The 19,032-nt window shown below is 37.5% G+C and overlaps 1 protein-coding gene across 11 annotated transcripts in view; it reads left to right on the plus strand.

The window, feature by feature from the left end:
- Window positions 1-19,032, plus strand: part of DMD (dystrophin) — a 2,125,007-nt gene that overhangs the window by 1,016,368 nt on the left and 1,089,607 nt on the right. For all 11 annotated transcript variants that reach the window (XM_050936430.1, XM_050936437.1, XM_050936440.1 and 8 more), the window contains 4 exons: window positions 5,422-5,544; window positions 8,238-8,375; window positions 14,015-14,167; window positions 15,083-15,265. In XM_050936430.1, the coding sequence (XP_050792387.1) occupies window positions 5,422-5,544; window positions 8,238-8,375; window positions 14,015-14,167; window positions 15,083-15,265 (597 nt within the window). The remainder of the gene's footprint in view (window positions 1-5,421; window positions 5,545-8,237; window positions 8,376-14,014; window positions 14,168-15,082; window positions 15,266-19,032) is intronic.

Consider the following 19,032-nt stretch of genomic DNA (forward strand, 5'->3'; position numbering starts at 1 on the left):
GTCTTTCCTGACCAAGAACACTGTTGTTGTTAATGTGTTAGCTTGTTTGACCTACCTACATCTTTCCTTTGCTGTACTACACAACAGCAAATGTGTATTCTTTTTCAAAAAGACATTTACTTTCCCACCAGTAACTGTGAACATTATGAATTTAAAAGAAATTAATCGTAAGTGCTATGTGGATATATAGCAAAATAAATTTAACGTAAGGTTATGCCACTGAATCCAGAAAAGTTCTGTTGATACATACTGCACAGCTGTAGCATATGGTATGCTGAATACATAAATGTTCTAACATGGTAATAAGCAATGCTAAAGTTATAACTGCTTTCAGAATGCTAGTGTAATCAATATATTTTCCTATCCCTACTACTTGTCAACATCATCCTTAGCTTAAGAGTAGACTCTAAATGGCCTAGTAAAAAGTAGGTCCAACTTCTAATAACTTTCTTTTCATTTTGGTCATTATGGTACAAGTGTTATTGGACTGATAGGGAATATTACATCTTTAATTTATTGAAATATCTATTATAAAAGATATGTTCATCTTCCTCCAAATGTAGCCTTGTTCTCTTCAGTATGGGATCAAGTGCTTTTTCTGGATCAGCATTTAATTTCTGAAGTAATAGGGATTCCCCACTGTCTTTGGAAAGCTATTTCATAATCAACTTGACCTCACTGTTTCCTGTTAACCTGCATTTTCCTGTGCTCAGTTTTATCCCATTACTCCTGCTTACAAACTAAACCATTCCTCTTCAGCCTTGGTGTTTGTACCATATACTTGTGTCACATAAGTAGTCACATAAACCTAGATACATTTATTTTGTGTAATCTTGCCTTATAAGCCACTGTAATACGTCAGTTATTTCTGTTATTTTTCTCTGAGTTACCCCCAGTTAGTCAACATCTTTCTCATAGTGAGAGTCATATGCCTGCACATAGTTCTGGAAGTACAGCCTCACTACTATTCCATATGGGAACTGTCATCTTATTATTTATACTACAGTAGATTTTAGAGGCCCCAAACAAGATCAGGTCCCCCTTGTGCTAGGTGCCATACAGACTCACAGAGACAGGCCCTGCCATGAAAAGCTACCATTTAAATAGACAAGGACAGACAAAAAGTGTGAGGGGAACAGAAGCACAGGTAGCTGATACGTCTTGCCTATGGTCCCAGAGCAGGTAAGTTGCAGAGTTAGGATTTAGAGCCCAGTTGTCTTGTGCCTCAGCCTAGTGCCCTATCCACTGGACCACGATGCCTCTCTAACCTGGCTAATCCATGAGAAGAAATTTCTATTTGTGCAGTAGAAAATGAAATTGACATTTTATATCCTATGACACAACACTCACATGAGTTTCTTATAGTTGTATGCTAAGTAAGCAAATCCTGAGTTCAGAGAGCTGTTTATTGTTTTTGGTAGGTTTTTGTGTGTGTGTAAAGTTTCTGTTGGAAGCCAGATAAAGTATTCCTCAAGCAACTCCCATGGAGAAGCTTTTCAGGGAATTTGAGACTGAGTAACTTCAGTGGTAATGCTTCCCCCCCCCACCATCTAATAAAGCTCCTTGTTCAGTCCTATATGAAATTGACTCTCTCTGTGATTCTTTACCATTGTTACATGACATGGTTTCAGAAGCAGACTCACTTTAAAACAGCGTAAATGGAAGGAAAATCAAATGCTAAAATTCAAATTACTACAAGCCTGTTACATTTGATAGATCCAGTGAATGCTCTGAATGGAAGGTACACTGAACCCGAGTCCAAACAACAGAAAAAAACCCCACACACCTGAACACAGAGAATGGCAAATTACAGGTCATCTCATCAACCGGAGCAAGAAATATTTATACATTATTTACCTTTGCTAAGGAAGGATATAGGTATGTCTGATTATTTATGAGAATGATATTGCAATCTCTCAGTCCTTCCAGGATGACACATTGAAAAGAATACATATGTATAGCAGGGTCTAACCAAATGCTGATAATTCAGCCTCACATTCAGCATGGTGGTCTAGCACAGAACATCATCTGATATGCAATGAGAAATTGTGCAAGTCATGCAGAAAGGCCAGCAGGACTCCACTCAAATAATCTCTTACCCCACAAGCCCTAAATGTAATCCGCACCTCCAAAAGTTGCACTGCAGAGGTCTCATTGCAACAGATACAAAATAAAGATCTGAGAACATTGCTGAACGGGGCATAGTACGATGTTGCTAAATAGGGGCATAACATTAAAAAATAGTTAATTGTATTATTGTCCTATCATGTGAGATGTCTTAATGCTGTGACGCTTGTACAATACATTTCTACAAATCGAGTAAATAACTTTAAAGTAATTATCTTGTTATATAGTTCACTGTCCTTGATTAAAGGAACTGACTTTAGTAGGGGCTGGACAGCCACATCTCCAACTGAAATGATCAAGGCAGCATGATCCACTGGATAGTGCACGGAGCTAGGAATCAAAACTCTGGGGTTCTGCTACTGGATCTGCCTCTGACCTGCTCTGTGAACTTGGACATATGACCTTATCCCTCAGTTTCCCCATTTGAGAAATGGAGATAATGATACTTTCTTTTATAAAATGCTTTGTGATTCATGGACTGAAAAACTGTGTGTCCTAAGTAATAGAAGTAGTATTTATTTATTTACTTAATATAAGTTGAGGATGTTGAAATTTTCTCAAGAGCAAGTCAAGGTAGAAATTGATGAATTGTACTTTCATGCTAATTTTTATCATAAAATTGTAAGTAGAGGGTGAGGTATCACATTTTATTTTATTTGTTATAAGCTCACCAAGATATGACAATAATTCTATACTTTTTTAACTTACATCTTAAATTAACAAAATTAACAAATATATTATGTCAAGATCTACTAAAAAAAGATATATGTATGCATTTTACCAGGTTCTGCCTTTTCATTTCATTCACTTCCTTCTTCTTGACTCTTTCAGTTTTTCCTTGTCAGCTTTTGCACAATTTAATCATGCTTCTGTATTTCCTGTTCTTGTTTCCTTTATTGGTTTTTATTTTGGTGAAATTTAAATAATTTTAAAGCAATCTTCAAAGCATTTGAGTGGAAACTATTGATTTGTTTAACAATTCTTCCACTTCAGTTGTTGACTGCTCTGAGAATAATTCTGTATTTCTTGGTAAAATCCTGTTGAGCCCAATGTGTTAGAAACATAATGACTAAAGTCAGCCATTCTACAGTTCTTTAACATTTTTTGAGCCCAAGAAACCTTCAGTGCTAAAATTACTAATGGCATCTTTCTGCTTATTTTTGGTTTCCCCTATATCTGTTTAGTAAAGTAAGATGTTTTGAATAATTGAAACATTGCATGTTGTTAAAATAATGGTGGTAAAAGTATATCTTATACAAAACTCAAAATATAACTAAGATATTAATCATAACTGTTAATGTCAACAATATTTAATAATGGGTTTCTGTTTTATTAAATCAATATACAATCCTTTTACAAAATATGGTATATATTTCTGTTGCAACTTCTGGGAAAAAACTTAAGATAGTGGTTGAATTTCCCAAAAGCTACCAAAACCCCAGCTGAAACCAAACTTGCTATACCTCCAGGACAAGTGCATGAGTGAGAAATCTGTAGACTCCCTAAATGAGAAATGAAATTAAAAGATATTTATCATCTCCAGTCAGTAGTGCTTTATGTTTTTTGTTTGTTTTTTGTTTTTGTTTTTTAACTTACAGTTTTGAAAGCATTAATTGGCTTTTGAGGTTACCCATGTCACCAGGAATATGTTGGACTAAATGTTGGAACTAATGCTGAACAAAATACAAAAGCAGAAAGTAGTAAGAAAATTGATGGACGTCACTCTACAAACACTCACATGAATACTTCAGTTGTGTAATTGGAGTTCTTATGTAAAAACAAGTTTTCAGGATGGAGCCCAACTGCCATAGTGCAACTGCATCATGACCAATGAAAATATAGTTATTACTTATTTGTGTTGTTATATTACCTAGACACTCAAGCCAAGATTAGAGTCCTGTTGTGCTAGTCATTATACAAGCACATAGAGAGAGCTCAAAGAACTTACAAGCTAAATAGAGAAGAAAGAGAAAGTGTGTCAGGGGAAGAGACACTGTTGGGTGAAGTGAATTTTGTTCAAGGTCATACAGCAGATAAATAGCAGAGCCAGGAATAGACTCCAAGTCTGTTGTCTTTCTTAATCCAGCACCTATCCCTAATAATGTTCTTACTGTATTATTTTGATTGTGATGATCTCGCAACATATTGCTATTATGGTATAGATAATACCAATTTAATATACTTCTTCTTGGGGGATAAAGGAAGGTTTCACTGATGCTTAATACACTGACTATAACAAGTGGGTAATTTTGCATCTGGCATCTGAAAGTATCAATCATTTAAAAAGCTACTTTTAACTCTACTTTTAAAGCAAGAATAATCAAGAAAGAATCAAGTGCTTATAGAGTTAAACAAAGAAAGCTTAGTCTGTTAATCATTTGATATTTTTATCTCATAATAAACTCTTGGAATACACTCATGAATTTATATTAAATTGTAAATAAGCACTCATACATCAATTTTTTTCCAAAATGGTGCATAAAGGAAAACAAAAGAAAAGTTTGCTTATTGTTGCTCATAAGTAGCCATTACTCATTTTTAAATTCAAAATTAAAGGCTGTGGTAATAAGATTAAATATGATGATTTATATAAGACAGTAGCAAAGTTTTTTGCCTGGGTTTGATACATTTCTCAGTGACATTTTTGAAATGCAAGCCTTATTTATGAGGTTTTTTTAATACATTATTAGAAAAATATCTATGTAGGTGTATGGGTTGTGTATTAGATAAGTTAGGTACTGTATAACAATCATTTGATCCTTTGGCCCTGCTTTGTGACCGAGAAATTATGTAAAAGTAGTAAAATTAATACCATGTAATTATTCTCAATTTAAGGTAATTGTATGTGGTTAGCCACTTGAATGTGAATGTTTTGCTTGCTGCTGTGTGAGTACTTTCTGGCAGACCAGACTTGGTCAAACAGCATTAACATTTAATTTTTTAGAAAAGTGTTATATAATATCATTTACTAGAACATTTTTTGAAAATACGAGTTAGGACTTATTTTCTCTTTGTCTTCACTCACCATAAAATTATGACATTATTTTGATATTCATTTTAGTACAATATTGTTAAATGTTTACATTTATTGGCATCTTTAGATACTTTGACTAGCTGAACATATTTTGTAACATATTAGCTGGAAACATAATGTGTGCTATTAGTTTAGCAATAGGGGGTAGAGCAGATGTCTCCTTTTGGTTTATGTTTCTAATAAAAATATTAACTTTGTGATTTAAATTGGCAATCTCTCTCTCTCTCTCTCTCTCTCTCTCTCTATCTCTCTCTTTGTAGCCCTTCATTCCTTTGAAAGAATTGGAGCAGTTTAACTTTGATATACAAATATTGCTTGAACCACTGGAGGCTGAAATTCAGCAAGGGGTGAATCTGAAAGAGGAAGACTTCAATAAAGATATGGTAAATTGGTTGTGATGGAAGTATGAATGAACTAGGAATGGAAGTGAATAAAAATGCTGGGGCAGACATTAGAAACCTTTGCATTTGGATCTTTACACTGGACTTAGACAAATGCTAATTATACTGGTTTATTATGAACTCGGTGGGCTCAGTTTGGCATTTACTGTTCTGAGTAATACTTTAGTTTTAGTGACATTTGTTTATGGTTAGGTATTGTACAAAGAAACAATTCTGTATTAACTCATATGTTTATCAGTACCGTAGAGCAAACCTGCAAGGCAGGCTAGATTTTGTACTAATACCAGTGATATTTAATAATTATTAATGAGATGAAAAAGGGAGTGACAAGTGAAGTGGCAAAATTTTCAGAAAACATTTAATTGTCTGTAGCAGAAAAGAGTGTATTGTCACTTTGATGTAGAAAAGCTAGGCAATTGGACAATGTAATGACAGAAAAAATTCAGTGTCGACAAATTCAAGTTTTATGTTCATTGGAAGAAACAATATATGATTTTGATGTGCACCAATGAATTCCACATACATCTGCTCATATTTATTGAAAATAACATTTGTAGTGCATTTAGCTCTTTAATGATTCACCAATACCATTTTCTAAAAATGGATTTGCTATTTTTATGCAGTGAATACCATTAGGACAGTAAGTGAAGGAGCTTCAACATTAAAAGGGTTTAAAACAATGGGGTGCTCTGCCACGACTACTATCCTGAGGAATACCCACTTTTAGGCTCTTGTCAGTAGGGTTGCCAACTGTATAACTGCACAAACCCAAACACTTTTGCCCTGCCCCTGTCCCACCCCTTCACCGAGGTCCCGTTGCCACCCACCCTCATTCACTTTCACTGGCTTGGGGCAGGGGGTTGGGCTGTGGGAGAAAGTGAGGGCTATGGGCTGGGGGGCGGGGTCGAAGGGCTTGGAGTGTGGGAGGGGACTCCAAGGTGAGCCTGGGCAAGGGGGTGCAGAAAGGGCTGCGTGGTGCTGGCTTTGAGAAGGAATTTGGGTGGGGCTTAGGGATGGGGCAGGGGATTCGGGGTGTGGGCTCTGGCTGGGCAAAGCTTACCTCAAGCGGCTCCCAGAAGCAACCAGTCTGTCCGGCTCCTAGGCTCAGAGGTGGCCAGGCAGCTTTGTGTGCTGCCCCTGCCTGCAGGCACCATCCCTGCAGCTCCCATTGGTCGTGGTTCCCTGCCAATGGGAGCTGCGGTATCAGCGCTCAGCAGTGGGGGAGGCAGCACGGAGACCCCCTGGCAACTTCTGCACCTAGGAGCTGGACATGCTGGCCACTTCCAGGCACTGTATGGAGCCAAGGTAGGTAGAGAGCCTGCCTTAGCACTGCTGCACTGCCGACCATACTTTTAGGGGCCTAAAATCTCCCAGATGGTTTTCAAAAGCCACCGGCAGTTCATTGCCAATTCCAGAAGGCTCCTGGCCAATCCAGGAGGATTGGCAACCCTACTTTTCTGTGCAATGCCATTCTTTGGCTGGCCAGTGATAATGGTCTTTCTGTATATATCTGACCTGCTCTCCATGTATTGAGCAATCTGACTGTTCAGCAAGATCAAATGCCTATCACTTATGAGGAAGTGTGGAGCATTATATATTTTTAAACAGATGTTTCAAGTCAGTCATTTGATATTAATTCTGAAATCAATGTTAACACAGCTGTTTATTTTTTTACAGACAACAATACTAACGTTTTACAACAGCGTTCATTAGAGTCATCTGCTTGGAATGCATCAAGCTTACTGCCAGGGGCAGATCTTCAGTTGGCATAAATTGTGAAAGACCCATTGTGCCCCAAAGTCTTTTTAAAGAATATAGTTTAGTACATACATAAAGTAGATTTCAAATGATAAAATCCCCAAGTTTAGTGGCGCAAGGTTGACTTTACCTTTTCCATAGAAAATCTGAGGTATTTTCAAAGATTTCTTCCATAAAGAACTTTTTTTCATTTTTCAGTGTTGGTGTATTTGCCATGAATAGCGATTATTCAATTGTAGAAACATTCACCCTTGAATCAACTTCATCCTACTGAAGATTAAACAAAGAACTGCTGCTTGGGGTTCTTTTGTGGTGCTGTGCACTTTTTTTAAAGTCTGAATTTCAACAAAGGATTGTAAAAACACATCAGTTGGTATAACCCATGGTTTAGAAATTTACTTCTGTTTATTGTTTTAATAAAGAGAGGATTATTTTTTAATGTGGGGAGAGTAATGTTTTTCAAAGCTTTTTGAACTAGTCATAACTTCTGGACATTGCTTGAAATCTAGTCTCAGACATCTGCAGGTTTTCAAGTCCTGCTTTAATTAGACCTTTCAGGAGCTTTACACATTTTTGGTACTGTAGTTAATAAAAAACGTTTCATCTCTAGTATAAAATTATAAGCACAGGTAACACCGACAGACCTCGTTTATTGGTGAGCGGGATCGAATGTGTGACCTCTGGAGCTAACTGACTGTTAGTTAAGGCTGTAAAGCAGACTCATTTAACTCTAAGTGGTCTCAGTGCCACTAGATGGGACACAGCACCACACCCAGAAGGTGTGTGGGTTACACACACACTAGGTGATTATTTCCTCTGTGAATGTGTAGGATTTGTATGTATATGTGTCTCCTAAGGTTTATTGAGTTACTAATTAGATTACAATACACATTATACCTATTATTTTTTTTAATCAGAGTGAAGACAATGAGGGTACTGTAAAAGAATTGCTGCAAAGGGGAGACACTCTACAGCAAAACATCACAGATGAGAGAAAACGAGAGGAAATAAAGATAAAGCAACAGCTGTTGCAGACTAAACATAATGCTCTCAAGGTATAAGAGCTAAATTTGTGAACACATTTCCTAAAATAACATCTTTTTTGTTGCAGGGCAGTGTTCTCCTTGGATAAATGAAACAATTATTCTTTTGCTGCCTAATAATTTTAAACAGTTCAACTGTATGTGCATATTTGCTTCCACATTTCTGGTCAAATGTTTCCAATATCTTTAAAAGCAGCAAAGAATCCTGTGGCACCTTATAGACTAACAGACGTTTTGGAGCATGAGCTTTCGTGGGTGAATACCCACTTCTTCAGATCCAATATCTTAATGGGTAACAAAAAAAGGTTATTTTAAACATCTCAGTTAAAAAGTAATGTCTTGTCCCTAGAACACTGTAACTTTACACTCAGGGGATTGTTGACAATTAGACTGAAAGGATTCAGTTGCCTAACAATATTTTTATAACTCAGCGTACATTGTAAATATTTCACCTACTGCACTTTAGTCCTCTGACCTTAGTTAGAATCATTTGTCATAAATAATGTTAATTTTGAGGGATTTCTCACTCATTCAATTTAACTTTTGTACTGAACAAAAACAGTAAATCTTGCTAGCACCATATGCTTTAACTATCTGACAGTTACAGATGCTGTATGATTTTAGTGGCAATTCTAGAACATAGTATTTTGCATAACTATAATAAGATAATTGGACCCTTGTGACACTGTAGGAGTTCACTCAGACCAGTAAGAGGTTCTGTCACTACCTGCCATGTAATGTTGGCTGCCTCTGGGCTGTGTGGCTTTGGCTCAGAGCCCTGATGTCAGCAGCCTGCTTCCAGCAAGATGGTCTCACCCTGGCTTCCACCAACCGAGTTGCTTCTTGCGAGGTGACTCCAATAACCCTTCCAGATCTTAGTTTCCCCAAACTATCTCCCCTGCAGTGGCTAGTCCCTCTTAGTGGACACTCAGAGGTAACAGCAAATTCGGTGCCTCAAAAGAGCCACTACATAGAACAGCTTGTTAGCTCAGCTGGGTTATACATGGTACCTTAACAAACAGCGTTAGTAAAACTAACAACTTAATTAGCAAAGAACAGAGATTTAAGTGATTTTGAGCAAGAGTGAAAGAGGCATGGCAGAGTTGCAAAAAACAAAAGTAACATACTTTCTAATGTCTTAAACTTAATTCTAGCTAGACCTAGCTTTGCTTATGGTAGTTTCTTACTCACACCAAGCTAGCAGCATTCGCCAGCCTGTTTTAGCAGGTCCCATCTTTCATAGATATAAAGCGCTAGCTGTTTTGTTCTCTCAGGTGATGGATACCCCAAAGTCTTTCAGCTGGTTCTTATGGTCCCAAAGTTTATCTTTGTCTTCAAAGCCAGGAAGCTCCCCTGAGGGCTCAGCTTTCTGTGTCCAGTCCACTAGGGAGCTGATGCCATGTTTGTGTAAGAGGGGGAAAAGTCCTGCTGTTGTGGGGAATTTTCCTGGCTTATACAGTACCCTGGTAAAATGGGCTAGCGAAAGGATCTGAATCCTTGCTCCTTGAGGACTGTGTGGCGGAGTCTTTGTAACCCCAACAAGGCTGGGCCCAGGATTCCTGGGGGGCTCAACCCCCAACCTTTTTATGGTCACTTAAGGCAATGGCTAGGGTGTCCTCACTACGGAGTGCTCTCTTTGCACTGGACAGCTCCCTGACCCACTGATCATTACATATAGTTCAAAGCAAATACAATTTATTAAACAACAATGAATTTTAAAAAAATGAGGAAAAAATGGGAAAGATTAAAGGAAAGCATAGAACCCCGCTCTGTGGCACGGGGACATCACAACCAGCGTCTCTGCAATATAAGAGATGTTCAGTCTGTTCATCACAAGTCCCAGGCCTCCTGCCCAGGCCCTGGCTCTGCTGCAGGGATGCTGCAGGTCGGACACGTGCTCTGGCAGTGGCCACACACCTCCAGGCTTTAGGTGGCAGGACCCTTCTTTCTAGTGTTGCCTCCACCCCGTCAGGGTTACAATTCCCCTCCAAGTCTGGCCAGCAAGGCCTCTTGGGTGGGGGCATCTCCCTGTACTGGGCCCGCTACCCAGGGTCCCCCTCGCTTTCTCCAGCTGCTCACTGCCCCCAGCTCCGGAGTGCCCCAGCTCCACTCTGCCTCAGCGCTGCTGATGCTCTGCCTCCATCTCCCTGGGCTGCTTCTCTGACCCCTCTGGCTCTCCGCCCCTCCTTCCCCCCCTCCCCAACAGGTCTGCTCTGTACGCTGCTTCTGTGACTCTGCTCCCAGCACTCACCTGCTTCCTGGGTTGCTTTTCTGTCCCCTCTGGCTGGCACAGCTCTGCTCCACAGTTCAGCTCGGGATCCTGCTTTCTCCTTAACTCGGTCCCACTCTGACCCAGGCAATTCCAGAAGAGGAGACCCCCCCCCCGGCCTCCTGACTCCCTCATTAGCCTGCCCACCCTGTCAATCAGGCTGTCCTGGAGCATTGGCATCTCTCCATTGTTCCTGGGGACTGTCAGTCTCATGGTCCTGATTTCCCAAGGACCCTTCCCTTTTCTCTTGGTACTGGGAGCTAGCCAAACAAAACACCCCCCTTGAATTTTAGTAAGGGGACATTTGTTTTGCAGTCTCCTGTGTTTTACACTAAGAATAATCTTCCTGCCATCGCCAGTGCAAATGAATAGCCCATTCTCCTTGTCTCCTTCACACCTGGCTCAACTGACAATTGAGTCAAAATGGTGTTTGCCTTTCTCCTTTTTTGCCTGGTAGGGGGAGGAACAGTTTTGCTTTCTTGGCCTGATTACAGACTTGGAAACGTAATATCAGAAAGTATCCATAATTTTGCATACAGTGTTGTTACATATATTTTACAATGACAAGTGTGATGGTAGTTTTTGCCTGATATTTTACAAGACACATTTTAAATGAATATTGTGACAACAGTGTGTGAGTTTTATTTACCTGATGAGGCCAGCTGAGATTTACTGTTACGCACCAGGGAGTGCCTTGCTATCTGGCACTGAGATGCTAATAGGGTCACAGGCCTCACTGAATCTGACAACTAAGGTGCTGAATTTCAGAGCACCACAGCTCAACCAAATGCTCTTTTGATCAGCACTGGGCATGCAGCCACCCAGTAACTGTGCCTGTAAACAATCTAGTAGCAAAGCCTAATTGCTCAAGATGGCAAGCTTAATAGGCAGTAAGCACCTAGATCCCTGGAGAAGAATTTAAAAAGACTGGCAATGCATTCAAGGAACCATACAGCATGAAGGACACCCACTTTTGGGCTGTAGGAAGAGTTGTTTTGTATCGGAAAGGCCTTCATGATTAACCACCCCATCTTCTAGTGCCTAACTTAGAAACCATCAATACAGGTTCCTTTTCTTCATTGCTATTGCTTGAGTTGGCAAATCACAATGCCATATTGTGCATCAATATTTTTTTGTTACCGATAGTAATTTAAAATCAAAGCTGTAACAGCTTTTTCAGTGTTTCAGTGAGATGCCGTGGAAGGACAAGGTGACATTGGGAACTAAGTATCAGAGGGGTAGCCGTGTTAGTCTGGATCTGTAAAAGCAGCAAAGAATCCTGTGGCACCTTATAGACTAACAGACGTTTTGGAGCATGAGCTTTCGTGGGTGAATACCCACTTCCTCAGATGCATGTAATGGAAATTTCCAGGGGCAGGTATATATATGCTAGCAAGCAAGCTAGAGATAATGAGGTCAGTTCAATCAGGGAGGATGAGGCCCTGTTCTAGCAGTTGAGGTGTGAAAACCAAGAGAGGAGAAACTGGTGCTGTAATTGGCAAGCCATTCACTGCTAGAACAGGGCCTCATCCTCCCTGATTGAATTGACCTCGTTATCTCTAGCTTGCTTGCTAGCATATATATACCTGCCCCTGGAAATTTCCATTACATGTGTCTGATGAAGTGGGTATTCACCCACGAAAGCTCATGCTCCAAAACGTCTGTTAGTCTATAAGGTGCCACAGGATTCTTTGCTGCTTTTATTGGGAACTAAGTTACTGAATCATGATGACCCGTAGAAGAAAGGACCAGATCCCACAAACAACATGTGTAGATTCTTCCCAAGAGCTATTTATTTATTTTAAGGTTTTATCAGGGGTCAGCCAGGGATTGAAGAAAAAAATATTTTGTTGAATATTAATTCTTAAAAGATATGTGATCATGTAAGCCCTCATGATTCAGGATGTAAGACAACCGTTACCTAAGTGGGGGTTAGAAATTAGAAACTTTCCCCAGGTTCAGATCATCCAGTCACTGCCTGCTCTATGGTTCTTGAGCCTTCCTCTGAAGCATCTCCTAGTCAATATAGGAGACAGGTTACTGGACACAATGCACCACTGGATGGTTCCAGTATGGCATTTCCTAAGTTCTTATCACCGAGAGAGTGTTTGAATCCAAATGATCAAAATTGTGAGTTATTTTCCCCTCCCCCCTCTCTCGATAGTCTTCACTAAGCTCTCTTTGGGTTTGGGGGTTTGACATGCTTACACTTTATTATTATTTATTAACAAAATAGCATCCTTGCTTTCCAGGTGGATTTTCTCAGTTTTTCACAGCTTTTTATGGGGTCACTAAAAGGATGCCTGAAGACCTGATGGTGTTCTATATATTTTAATGAAAACTTGAAGTTCATTAGGTTTTCCTTTGAGGAAACCAAACCACGTGCATGTAATTTATAATTTGTACTGAGGTGAAATAAGTGAACAATTTGCAGAGCTGTAATGTATTGCCCTTAATTATGATAAAGCAGCATTCAGTTCCATGCTATTGACCAGATTATTACAGGCTGTGTTTACAAGGATTGGCGTGATTGATTTTCTTTTTGATGACTCAGTAAAGGCATTCAGCCTTGACAGATAAAACTCAATGGAATATCGTGCAGTTTAAGAAAATTCTCAGAGTATTATTTCATATAAAATGTATAGGAAATAAAATAACATTTTTGTTTTTTGTTAATGTAAAAAAACCATTTATGAAGTAACAATAATAATACAGATAGTGTTCACTGAACTCCACATTCTGTCCTTTTGTAACATTAAAGTAAAACAAAAATCTGAATCTTTATTGCATCATTAAATACCCTTTGCAATATTGTATGCTCAAGTTAGAATTATGCAATACCTTAAACTTAATGTATTCATGTGTGAGCATAGACTGTTAGACCCATCAAACTCATAAACATGAGGCAGAATTTTCATGTGTAAATTGTTCTTTACTTATTAAAAAACCCTATTTGTATAAAATAAATCTCTTCACTGAAATGCTTTTCTTTTGAGAGGCTTTTCATATTTCAGACTTGAGTTTGGTAAGATGTCACGAAGTGGGAAGCTCACCTATGACTAGATTTAAATTGGGTTAAATTTCCAGCTGTCTAGTGAGTATTTCAGTCGTAACTTCTCTGAATATTGGTGAATTTCCTCAAGAAATCATTGAGCATGTAAACATGTCTGAGTTATAAAGCCTCCCTCAATAGTAAAAGTTGCCTATTATAGATTCAGGAAAATACACTGGCTCTGTTCAGTTAATCTTATCAGAATTTAATTTAAAAACTGAGCTAATGTCCTTAGGTACTTTTCATTTATTTTCTACAGTATACGCACATGCCAGCATGTATATTGTAAATCTTTTATTGATATTCTAATAATATCTGCACTGTGAACAGGATTTGAGGTCTCAAAGAAGAAAAAAGGCCTTAGAGATTTCTCATCAGTGGTATCAGTACAAGAGGCAGGCTGATGACCTATTGAAATGGTTGGATGACATTGAGAAAAAGTTAGCCAGTCTACCAGACACCAAAGATGAACAGAAGCTAAAGGTAATGTTGTTTTGGGATGACAGTGGTAGATTTTTGACACATTCTTTTATTCATTTAAAAGACAGCAAATACAACATATCTCTATATTACATACACACACACACACAAATTCAGCAGTACTTTATTTTCTTGTTTTATAACATACATATTGACAGTGTAATCAAACTGACGCATTTCTTTTGTTGTAGATATTGTTTCTTGTATTCTTGTAAATGTTATACTGAATGTCATGCAAGTGGTATAAAACATACTAAATAAAATCTATTAATAATGGACAGTGTGCACTGCATTAAGAAATATCAATGTTTTCTAGTAAAAATTGTAACTGACTTTATGTATCTTTGTTCCAGATGAACAAATGACTTACCGGTATATGGATGACCTCTTTCTCATATTAGCACATTCATTTTCATCAAAACATTCATATGTCACTGTTAAAATTCCATAGATTTATTCACATATTGTCAAAAGATTTTTCTGGTTTATTTTGCATCGTCTTTCTTTGCTTCATTCTCTGAGTTTCCTACAAAGTTAAAAAGATGTAAACTAATATATTTGCACACCCCCTAAACAGCTGTGTGTACTTAATATGTTAACCCTAATAGATAAGAGTGATCTCTCCAATTGCCCATCACAGTGCTAGGGAAAAGTAGAAAAAATACATTGTTGGCCTATGTTCATAGCTTTCAGTGTACACTAATTAGTAGTATCTTAAAAGCCAGCCAGCCGGAAGATTCTTGAATCTTAGTTTTATTTGTTTAAATGTAAAATAAGACTTGGCTGTACATTTCTGATTGTAACAATAAAGTGGAAAATTTTTGAAATGAAAGTTCTGACAGAAGTATTTTGCTAATTCTTAATTGATTAACCTAGTTAGCTAATTGCTCTGGGCCATGTATTGGTTTTGCTCACTAGGAAATTGATGGAGAATTGGAGAAGAAGAAGGAAGATCTGCATGCGGTGCACAGACAAGCTGATCGCTTGTCTAAGAATGGGGCTGCAAAAGCAGTGGAGCCAACCCTGATACAGCTCAGCAAGCGCTGGCGAGATATTGAGAGCAAATTTGCTCAGTTTCGAAGACTCAACTATGCACAAATTGTGAGTTGTTACTGGCAAACCTATATGTTTGCAACTACTACTGCTAACAGAATCCTACTAACAATAAGAGTTTTAGGTGCAATGTCAACTCTTCTAATTAAAAAAAAATCTGTCAGCAAGTGAGAGAAACATTATTTTCCAATATGAAAGAGCTTGTGTTTCCTTTTGCTCTAAAAATACTCTTAAATTAAAATTGACCAAAGACAGAAAACTTAGCAATGAAAAGCATGTTGATTTTTGTTGCTTCATTCTTTTTCCATAACATTACCAGTTTAAACCTGTCAGATTACCATGCATTTATTTTATTCAGTAACCATGTAATTCAGAAACAAAATGCATTACTTTCAAACTACCATCCCATGCAAACTTTCATTCTGATTTTTATTTATTCATAGCGTATAATATACACACTTAGGAAGAGATTGCAGAATTTCTTCGTGTACTACTTGTGCGTGGCCTTTCTTCAAACACTTCAAATATCAGAGGAATTTTTACTCAGAAATTGTATTCTGTTAATTGAGAGAGTAAAAGCATCAGTTTATAAACGATCTTTTTTCTTCGTAATGGTTATGAACAATTTAACCATATGTAAGGTACAATGATTACTTCAAGACATGGATAATAAAGGGTTGGGGAGGAGAAAGTTGTCACTGTTTCAGGTACCTAATCAGAACAGACACCATATAACATATTCATTTCATCGAAGTTCAGCTTGTACAATATACAAAAATTTTCCTTATGGTTGTCAGTATTTCTCATCAGATCTTTACCATGAGTTCTCCCTTCTAGCTCTACTTCTGTGCTCACTTCTTTCTGGCCTTTTGATTTTAGATTAATATGGGGGAAAAAATCTCATGAAAATAATCGATACCAAAGAAGTTGTTCACATGGCATTCTGTTACAGAATTTATAGCAGCAAATAGGCATTTCCACAAAAATACTTACTTTGAAATTGTGTGTTACTGCATGTTGATTACAGATGGGTCATATCCATAGGATAATAGAAAAATGCATATATGATTAAAATATGCTTTATTTTACAAATATTGGGCAAGATAAAGAAAAGTCTTTGTCCAACAAATAAGTGATGAGGCAAAAGCTTTTATTGCAAAAAGCCTTTTCTTCACTGCACTAAGTTTCTCAAAGTATAGGCTTATCTTTTTGATTAAAATTATGAGGAAAGAATAGCCCTGGGGATACATGTGTAATTGACAGAAATAATGAAAGAAATATTGAAGTTCGTTTACACAGTAAGTCGTGTTCCAGCTGATTACTCTATTAAGCTTTTTATGTTTTATATTAAACGTAATGATTGTGATCAATCAAATATAATTAAAATTTGACAATAAGCTAGTGCAAGATGCAATGTATCTTGTAAACTGGTCTCTCTTTCTAATGAATGTGTTCCTTTAATAAGAAAATGGAATGTAAGGATATACATGTTATCTATCTATCTATCTATCTACTCTGCTTACATTGTGCTGTTTGTGTAATCTACCATGCACGTTATTGCAGGATTGTATTTACTTTTTAAACTGTATTAACAAAATAATAAAAGTGATATTTTTCTGCGACAAAATATGGAGAAGTAGTTAAACAAGGAAATAAGGTATAATTATTTAAATTAGTCAATACACATTTTTTATTGACTTCTTTGGTCTTTTTAAACCTACCAATCATTATAACCTAATTTTAAAATAGTGAAATATTTTTAAATAAGGTTGGATTTAAAAATGCTGCTTATTATATGCAAGAATCCATCCACTAACATCTGTACATGAAATGAATTCTGCAGTTATTCAATGGAATTTCATGTGTATATTGTAACTTTTCTTAAGCTTTCTTCTCTTCATAATGATGAATGATGACTTGCGTTGAGAATGGTAATGACAGCACCAATGTAAAATATGACTAGACTTTTACAGTAGGTATTGAAGTTTATGAGAGGCAACATGTTTTAGGTTTAAATATGGGACTAGACAAAAAGGAAGTCCTTGTTTACTGCTCACAGCTCTGGCTTTAACTCTGACTCATTTTGTGAGCTTTGGCAACTCATTTAACCTCTCATTGACTCAACTTACCTTTTTAAAAATTAGGATATTTACCTACCTCACAGGGGTGTTGTGAGGATAATTAGTGTTTGTGAAACACTTTAAAAATGCAAGCTAATTATATAAGTGGTGCACTCAAGCTATTCATTAAAATGCAAACTGACTTCAACTAAAAAGTAATTCCTCAGAGACTTTCCATATTACCTCCAAATGCAAATCACCAAATAAAGCCAACAGTGAAACACAAATAAATAATGGGAAAGTATTAAAAAAGAAAATGTAGCCTGTTAAGAGATCCTCCTTTCCTTATTGAGATCCAAGTGACATCAGCTCTGTGCCATAAAGAGCCAACTAACTGAAAGTGATCTATCACAAAGCCATAAGGGCTCACTAAGTTGTGTAAATTCTTCAGACAGTAGTGGATTAGCCACAGGCTCAATGGGGCCACCCTGTGCCCAGGGACACCAGCCAGTTGGAGGGCCCTGGAAAAATGCGTGTTCCCATACCCAACTCCAGTTCCTGGCAGGAGCACCAGGCAAAGGGAGTGGGGCAAGCCCCCCCGTTCCCTGGCAGGAGCACCAAATGGGGTGGCAGATTGGGGCAAACCCCCGCGCTCTGACCCCACTCCCCAGTGGGACTGCAAGCGAAAGGGGTGGGGAGGAGCCCCCACTTGTCCAGGCCCAGAGCCCCATGCAACTGTAATCCGCCTCTGGCTTCAGAGACAGTCTTTGAACTTCAGTATGATCACAGTGAATATATGTTGTATGGTCAAATTCTGCATAGACAACCGAAGTTGTGATTGAGATTGCTGGAACTTCATTAATTCAAAATAATGATAACAAGAAACTTCATAGACTGTTTTGTCAATGTGCTGCACAGAATTATGATATATTAGTATGAAATCAGAATAATTTTGCTCCCCGGATTTCACTTGACCCCATTTTTTGTGCAGGAAGGCCTACCAAAAGAATACAAACAGTATTATTTAAGTATTGATTCTCTTTAGAATAAGTAGTAGAGATGTGATTATTTATCAGAGATGTTACTGCTAAAATATTATCCAGTCTGAAGCTACCAATGTTCTATATCTCTGAGAATTAGAGCAATATGTGGTGTGGTTAGGTCTGGAAGGATTAGATTTTACCAAACACTCACAAACCAATCAAAATTTTCCATTGAAAATCAAAATGTACATGTAGGCAAAGTGAGAAAAATGCTGTTTTTGAGAACTTATAAGAGATTCATTTAAGGATATTTACTTTGTACATTTTGACATGCGATGTCGATATTTATGTTTTAAGTCACAAAGCATTTTATATCTCATCAATGCTTTAACCTCATAATTTTGGGCAACTGTGAAAATGTAAATAAATTTAAAAAAATTGAAATGCTTAAAATGAATATTGATATTATTTGTTTAAATTACATAAAAACTTGAATTCTGCCAAGCCTAAATGTAGCTATAAGGTATAAAGTAAAGGAAAAGAGGAATACAACAATATAACCCCTCGTTAACAAAAAAAAGTTTCAAATAAATCCATTGAGTGTTTTTGGACTCCCAGTTTGACAATTTATATAGAAATAAATGTCCAGTACATTAAGCAGAATAATGTCTGAGAGAAAATGGCAACTATGGAAAGCTCGTCTTAGGAGAGGATGATAACTTGGATATGTTGAAAATGCAGATTAAAGATGATGAAACAGGCACATCAAGAA

This window comes from Gopherus flavomarginatus, chromosome 1, assembly GCF_025201925.1.
Source record: "Gopherus flavomarginatus isolate rGopFla2 chromosome 1, rGopFla2.mat.asm, whole genome shotgun sequence".
In the NCBI taxonomy this organism is placed as follows: Eukaryota; Metazoa; Chordata; order Testudines; family Testudinidae; genus Gopherus; species Gopherus flavomarginatus.